The sequence below is a fragment of the Antedon bifida genome, chromosome 6 (assembly GCF_963402885.1).
Source record: "Antedon bifida chromosome 6, ecAntBifi1.1, whole genome shotgun sequence".
NCBI classification, from domain to species: Eukaryota; Metazoa; Echinodermata; class Crinoidea; order Comatulida; family Antedonidae; genus Antedon; species Antedon bifida.
In genome coordinates, this window is record NC_136231.1 from 11,123,096 (window position 1) to 11,131,016 (window position 7,921).

The 7,921-nt window shown below is 36.0% G+C and overlaps 1 protein-coding gene across 1 annotated transcript; it reads right to left on the reverse strand.

Annotated features, from left to right (window-relative positions):
• Positions 1-4,233: 4,233 nt before the first annotated feature.
• On the reverse strand, positions 4,234-7,720 carry LOC144845626 (uncharacterized). Its single transcript, XM_078703061.1, has 6 exons — positions 7,456-7,720; positions 7,150-7,265; positions 6,634-6,971; positions 6,070-6,338; positions 5,187-5,479; positions 4,234-5,046 (listed from the first exon to the last, which is right to left on the reverse strand). Exons 1-6 carry the CDS (start codon positions 7,718-7,720, stop codon positions 4,234-4,236), a joined length of 2,094 nt encoding a protein of 697 aa, XP_078559187.1.
• Between the last annotated feature and the right edge of the window lie 201 nt (positions 7,721-7,921).

The window sequence follows — 7,921 nt, forward strand, 5'->3', positions numbered from 1 at the left end:
ACACACAGATCCTCTCAATTTAAGATGCAGACGAGCATGTTCATACATGCATACATACTGTACATTAATTAAACAAATATCCAGTCAAATGTGTGTACAACAGGGTCATTGTTTAGAAATTGAGCAACGCATTGCTTTTTCAACCTTTGACATCCATTGACAGTTTTCATTTGAGCACCCACAGCGCCTTAAACTTCTCACTAAAGCTTTTCTGGTAGCTACTTAAAATCTATCCGTTTTAAAAGCAGGTATTTTGAGTCTCTAAGATGAGGAGTGCCATAATCTGTCTTCATATACAAAATGAAGTTTGTAATTGTTAAATATACAGTATATGTTGACATAGTGTGGACACCTTCTTCATGTAGACTCCGATATCCCAGCTCAAAGAGCTCTATGCGAGGAAACAAACAATGAGAAAAGTTAAGAGACTAAGGGGACGACCCAAAATCACATCAAAATTATAGAAAATGAAAAAACAAAAATAAACAAGTCTATGCACACTTTGGACAATAATCGCTCTGATTGGGGAAGTCTTGTTAAGTGCGCTATGTCGCAAGATGTTCAGCGTTCGTGATAGTGATATGTTTGCGGTACAGAACAATCACAGCATGTTGATTGAAATGTGGAGAAAAACGCAACCGTTCTTTTCATATTGATTTCATCATGCAACAATACGTCAAATAATTTGACCATACACCTACCGTGTATACGTTTTTGTACTGTATGTAAGTTTTTTTTTAATATTGTGAGTTATATTAAATATTTGTGTTTCTTTGTAGAGCACAATTTTCTAAAATAGAGAAAATGGCACTGACTGAGAAGGTACCTTAAGTTAAAATGTCAGACTATGCGAATGAATCTAAGGAAGAAGAGTGCTAGCAGTGGATCTAATCAACTATTGTAAGTATTAAGCCTAAGAAATAAATATTTAGAATATTTATTCTTTGTGTTGAAGTATACAGTGCCAGTAACTACTGTTTATGTGTACACTAAACTGTTTGCCAGTCCAAACTTCTAGCATTCTCTTTATTTGCCTTCTTTCCTTCTTTGGAAACTTAAGATTATATAATCGTTGGGAAAACTAACATTATCAGCTATATCACTCATTATTTCTGGTCATTAATGGTGATGATTTTTATATTTTTAATTAATAAACAATTTATTGAATCATGGCAATGATTGTTATTAGATTGAGAGAAAATAATTATAAATAGACCACCATAGTTCCTTAGGCAGGATGCTTTACTCTCATTGCCTTATTCTTCGGATGAGATGTAAAGCCGTTGGTCCTGTGTACTTAACAGTGCACATTAAAGAACGTGGTACACTGTTTGAAAAAAGTAGGGGATTGTCTCCCTGTGTGCTGATCTGGTAGGCGCTGCACTGCTGGCTGTCGAGGGTCCATGGAGGGCCTAATCCGAATTTCCTCAGTTTCCAGTAAAGCTTTGAGGACCAGAATAATACATTATAATAATACAGGTTGTGTTAAAATACTTCTATAAAGGAACATTCTTACATTGGAAAGTGTTAGTTCTGTAATTGTAACTTTTTTTTCCCTGAGGTTTTTGTCTGGCACTTATTCATTCGATAGTGACACTTATTTATTTGTTTCAGATTTTTATGAGCCACATTATTCAGTTGCTTTCTTGGATATTGGAGAAGTTACTGTAGAAAGTCCATCGTTTGTACGTGAATATACATTTCATAATGGCTTCACAGTCCTGCTATCGGGATGCAATTCAGGATAATGTAATTCACCACACACATTAGATAATGTATAAATGTAAAAATCATAATGAATGGAACAATGTTAATGACGATGAAATAAAAGTGGGAAACCCAAAAAAGACACAAAAAAAAGATATAAACATTTTCAATAAATATGAACATTTTTATTATTCATTTTAAAAGATTTTATTTCTGTTTTTCAAATGTTATTATTTTGTCAGTTTGGGGAACTATATTTTGCATTCTGTCAAATAAAATCAATGTATAGATATTATAATTATATGCATACTTGACTTTCATAAGGAAATTTGTCAAAGGACTTTCTTACTCTTCTACCTTCTTTTTCTTAACGTGTACTGATAATGCCATTCCATTGTGTAATCAGTCACGTAATTTATAAATTCTGATTAAAATATTACATTTTCCCATTAACATTTTCATGTAAATATTTCAGAATCAATCGGAGAATGCAGGTCAAAGTGCAAAACAGTGTGCACCTTGTGGTCTAGACAATGGAAATGCTGGATACGTGAGGGCAAATTTCATGTCTGGTGATAATGGTGCTCCATTTTTTTCATTTCATGGTATACATAATTACCCAGCTATTGCTGGAAGCACAAGATTGCAAGGTATGTAAAAGCATGACATAATCTGGTCCTTACTTGGACAAACCTAGTCCTTACTTGGACAAACCAGTTGAGTTCTATTGCAGGAAACGCATACTTATACTGTTTACACATGAAGCTGAATGCTTATTTGGATAACATAAAATTGCCATTGTATCCAAGTTATCACCACTGTAATGTTGAGGTTGTCCCTTAGTACTGTTTTATCATAAAATATGTCTTTAATATCGGAATACATTTTTGGTGAAACTTACCAAATGAATATATTTCAACATACTTATTCATTTACAAATAAAGGTATTTTGCTCTTTCTTATCAATAGATGTCACATTCGCTCATTTTGATACTGCGTGTAAGAAAGATCATTACGCTACTATGACCAATCCATCAAATGATGATGGTATCCACCCAATGTCCGCTGTAGGTACTGTACAAAGAAGGTAACAGTCAGAGACAAGAACAGGGTTTACATACATATACCTAATTTAGGGTAAGTACTAATAGTATTTATCCTATATATCTACGGACCACTTGCATTTATCCAAGTTACGTAAATGTAAATCATTGTGTATCCTTACTTGCTAGTTGCATTATTTTCATCAACCTAGTACACTTACCTACAATACTTTTTGTAATGTACCGATTTACAATACAAATAAGTGAGAGAGAGACAAGTTCTGTTATAGTTGAAAGCTAGCACTGAAGTGTTTATTCTTTATTCTACATCTACTATATATAATAACAATATCGGTAATGGGTAATTAATCTGTCAAGGTGGAATGTTTAGTGGTCTCAGCAGAGGGTCTACTTTAGCCATTAGTGACCATTAAGTAGCCAGGGTTATATAGAAGTGGGTTAACATAATATATATGGTAACAGGTGAAGGAAGTATAAATAATTGGTAGCAAGTAATATTAATCAAGTTCAATACATTACATTCCCTCCCTTCTATTATAAACAATTCTAAGCTATTTATTTATAATTGAATCAAAGCAGCACTGTACTAAGTTATGGTTTAATAACACTTTAAATGTATATGGTATAATGCACTGTATAAAGTAAAATATAAGATCAACATTTTAAATTGTCCAGTAATAATGTCCATAAAAGTTTCTATATTTCAGTTATTAAAAATGTCCATATCTTTCCGGCGGTTTTCTATCGCGAGTAAGGTATACTCTTCGCTGAGCAGTAATAGACTGTGCTTCGACAGTCGATTGTGATGTTTCCACTGTTCAGATTTGGATTAATGAGCATTGGAGGTAATTGTGGAGGATCATCTTTGTTTGTAAGCTGTTTATCCTGAGTTTGAACAGGCCTATAACGCTTCCTGATATGGTCGGCATGACGACGACAAACTCGTCCATCTTCTGGTTTTATCTTGAATGAGATGCGACCGGATTTTAATATTATTGTTCCGGGTAACCATTTCAGATTTTGTCCTCTAAAGTTCTTTATATACACCTACTTCCGCAAGACCTTTCGATGATGGGTGATATGGGGCTGTTAAAGAATGTCTTATTCCATTTCGCTTTACGAATGTATGAAATTCATCACTGGTGAAACATGTTCCATTGTCGGATACTATTTTATCTGGCAATCCATGCGATGCAAATATAAGCCTAAGCTTATCCACTGTGGTATTTGTCGTTGAGGAATTTACCGGAATTACCTCAAGCCATTTTGAGTATGCATCGTATTAAAAACATTTCCAATAAATGGTCCAGCATAGTCGATATGTAATCGTGACCATGGTCTATTTGGCCAATTCCATGGGTGCAATGGTGCTTTAGGTGGTAAATTTTGATTGGATTGGCATGTATCGCACTGCTTTGATATGTCTTTGTCCATATTAGGCCACCATCCCGAGCAAAACTTTTCATTCTGACAATTCCAGTATTACCGTCATGTAGTGCTTGTAGCAACTGTTTTCTACCAGGCTGTGGAACAACAATTCTATTTCCCCACAAAATACATCCATCTTGTGTAGAGAGTTCTCTTTGTCAGATCCAATATGGTTGCAAGTTTTCAATTTTTGGATTAGTATGGGCCAACCCTTTTCAATGTAGTAAAGAACTCGAGAAAGTGTTGAATCTTTAACCGTCCAACCTTTAATATCTGCTGTGGAAACTGGAGATTGGTTCATTGGCTCCATCAATAGAACAGTTTCGGCAGGTTGTGGAATTGATTCTGGTTTTCCTGGCAATGGTAATCTGCTTAAGGCATCCGCATTGGCATGGGACTTTGTCAGTTTGAATCTTAATGTATATTTGTATGTACCTAATTTCAGTGCCCAACGTTGGATTCTAGCTGATGCTTGGCTAGGCACAAGTCTATCCTCATTAATAAGACCCAGCAATGGCTTATGGTCTGTTACCAATGTGAAATGTCTACCATAAATGTAAGACTGAAATCGCGTTACTCCGAAAACGCATGCCAAACCTTCTTTCTCAATTTGCGAATACTTTTTTTCCGCTTCTGCAAGTGTTCTAGATGCAAATGCGATTGGTCTTTCTGTACCGTCACTTTGTCGATGTGCTAACACAGCCCCAATTCCATATTGAGATGCATCACACGATAATATTGTTTCCTTTTTTGGATCATAATGTGCAAGTACTCTGCAGGAAAGTAGCAATTCCTTTGATTTATCAAAAGTAGATTGTTCTAAATTTGTCCAGTTCCAAGCTTTATCCTTACGAAGTAAGGCATATAACAGAGCAATTAAGTGTGTTGGATAAGTTTGGTAAAAACTTCATAATAAGATAATAATCCCAAATAAGCTCTCAGTTCTGTCAAGTTTTGAGACGCTGGAGCATCTTTAATTGCTCTCACTTTGGCGTTTGTGGGATGCAATCCCTCTTTGTCGATCAGGTGTCCCAAATAACCAACAGATTTAACCATAAAAACACACTTACTCTTTTTTAGACGAAGTCCAGCATCTGCCAGTCGCTTTAGGACGGTTTCAAGAGTTTCGAAATGCTCAAAGTCATTTTTTCCTGTAATTAATATATCGTCCAGGTATACTGTAACACCTTTAATTCCTTGTAATAGTCCTTCCATGACACGCTGGAAAATTTCTGGTGCTGAAGAGACTCCAAACGGCAACCGTGTATATTGTAAAGTCCCTTTTGAGTGTTGATTACAACATATTTTCGAGAATCTTTATCCAAGAGTAATTGTTGGTACGCTTGTGACATGTCAAATTTAGTAAATTTTTCTTCGGGGCAAAGGATACTGATCAACTTTGGCTGTTTTATTTACAGTAATTTTGTAGTCACCACAGATCCTAATGGTAGATTTACCTGCCTTAAGTACCGGAACTATTGGTGCAGTTCTGAAAACTGTATAGGTTCAATAATGCCTTCTCGTTGTAAGCGATCAAGTTCGTCATCTACTTTCTGTCGCAAAGCATACGGAACATTTCTGGCTTTTGCAAAATTTTGGCATTGTCTCTTTATCAACATACATTTTTGCTTCAGTACTCTTAAGGGTACCTAGTTCATCTTTAAATATTTCTTGGTATTTACCAAGCAGTGAACTTAAATCTAATTGATTTGTTGCCAGTCCAACTTTATAAACTGAAGCCAGTCTCGACCAATTAGGGTAGGTCCATCTGTTCGCACAATCATTAACGGTAATATTGCAGTAGTACTCTGGTATGTAACTTCAGCATTAATTTTACCCAAAACATCCATTATTTGTCCAGTGTACGTACGTAGCTTAACTGACGATGGTTCAAGTTTTCTTTCAGGCCATAATTGCCTAAATTTCGTCTGCGACATTATTGATACCGAGGCTCCTGTGTCAATTTCCATTTCAGTATCCAAACCATCTAACAGTATCTTAACTTTCATAGGTGGAGGACTAGACGTGGTCTTTATTCTAAATAATTCTTCATACATTTCTGTAGCTATGTTGCTTGGTTCATCGCTTGGCTCATCTGCCACAACATTTTTAACTGTTTGGGGCTTCCCCTTCTTTTTGCTAAGACAAACAGATTGAATGTGTCCTACCTTGTTACAATAATGGCAAGTTGTTTGCTTAAAATAACATTTGTCTGGCAAATGGTTATTCTTTCCACAGCGAAAACATGGTTTCGACTTCTTATTTGTATTTGATGTAAATTTTGACTTCTTTTTGTAAGCAATTTTGTTTACATTTTCAACTGCAGCTGCAGAGGTTGGCTGCGCCAGATCTCTTACATTTCTTGTTGCAGTTTCGATGCTAGTTGCAATTTCAACAGCTTTTTCCAGTGTCAGTGCTTTTTCTGCCAAAAGACCAAATTCCGTGATTACGGACGCCAAAAACTAGACGATCTCGTAACATTGTATTGAGCGAGGCTCCAAAGTTACAGAATTCTGCCACCGATCGAAGCGATGCCATAAATTCAGGCACTGTTTCATTATCACGTCGAAAGCGTGAGTTGAATTTGTATCGCTGTACAATTTCACTAGGCACTGGACTGTGATGCCCATTCATAGCTGTTACCAGCTCATCGAATGTTTTATCCTTGGGTTTTTCTGGTGTAACCAAATTTCGTAAAAGCTTATAAGATGATGGGCCAATAACTGTTAACAGTGTTGCTTGTTTCTTCTCCTCTGTAGTAATTTCTTTTGCCTTGAAATACAAGTTACTTACTTACTTATTTGTTTTCATAGCTATCCCCAATATTGGGGACATTTCGCCGTCATTGACATTATGTTGACATAGCACAACTTTTCTTAATTTTATGAGAGACGTTAATTTTGATGAGAAGGTCATGGAACACTAATTAATTTTAAAAACAACTAAAAACCTGGGAACTGTAACCCTGACGGGTACTCTCCCTCCGGGTCAAAGGGATCCCGAAACTCATCGGTGGGCAGGGGCGCTCATCTCCCTGTTCAGGACTATTCCTGATGATTACCCAACCTATTTACATTTAAAATTAAAATTAAACATCAAGACATAACTTAATCAACTTAATGACTACTGGACATAGTAGTTATTGTCTTCTATAAAAGATGCTGGAAGCACTTCCTTATATAGTCTTCTCGGTCTAGTTGACTAGCGTTTATAGTTCTCTGAAGTATACTTGGGCTCGGTCTTCCTATCAATTTACTTTTTTGGTCATAAAATGTAAGAACTTCGCAGGGATCATAGTTCTGTCTCCGAATACAGTGTGAAATCCAGTTAGATTGCTGTTGTTGGTAGAATATCGTGTTGGTTATTGCGTAGAGCCTCTGGTTATTGACAACGTACCGCCAATCAGTTTCCTGTTGTTCTTCTTCTTCCTCAGACTCTAGTCTAAAGTCTAAACGCTCAACAAACTGTGACCAATCTTCCCTTCCTTCAATAAATTCTTCAATTTTGCCAATAAGGGCCATTCTCGTCGCCACTGTAGTGTAATGTACCGATTTACAATACAAATAAGTGAGAGAGAGACAAGTTCTGTTATAGTTGAAAGCTAGCACTGAAGTGTTTATTCTTTATTCTACATTTACTATATATTATAATAACAATATCGGTAATGGGTAATTAATCTGTCAAGGTGGAATGTTTAGTGGTCTAAGCAGAGGGTCTACTTT

Coding starts and splice junctions, on each gene's coding strand:
- LOC144845626 (XM_078703061.1), bottom strand. CDS start 7,720: ATGGCCCTTATTGGCAAAATTGAAGAATTTATTGAAGGAAGGGAAGAT. Junction 6,972..7,149: donor GTCAGGGTTACAGTTCCCAG/GTTTTTAGTTGT, acceptor TTGTATTTCAAG/GCAAAAGAAATTACTACAGA. Junction 6,339..6,633: donor GTCCGTAATCACGGAATTTG/GTCTTTTGGCAG, acceptor TGTTTGTCTTAG/CAAAAAGAAGGGGAAGCCCC.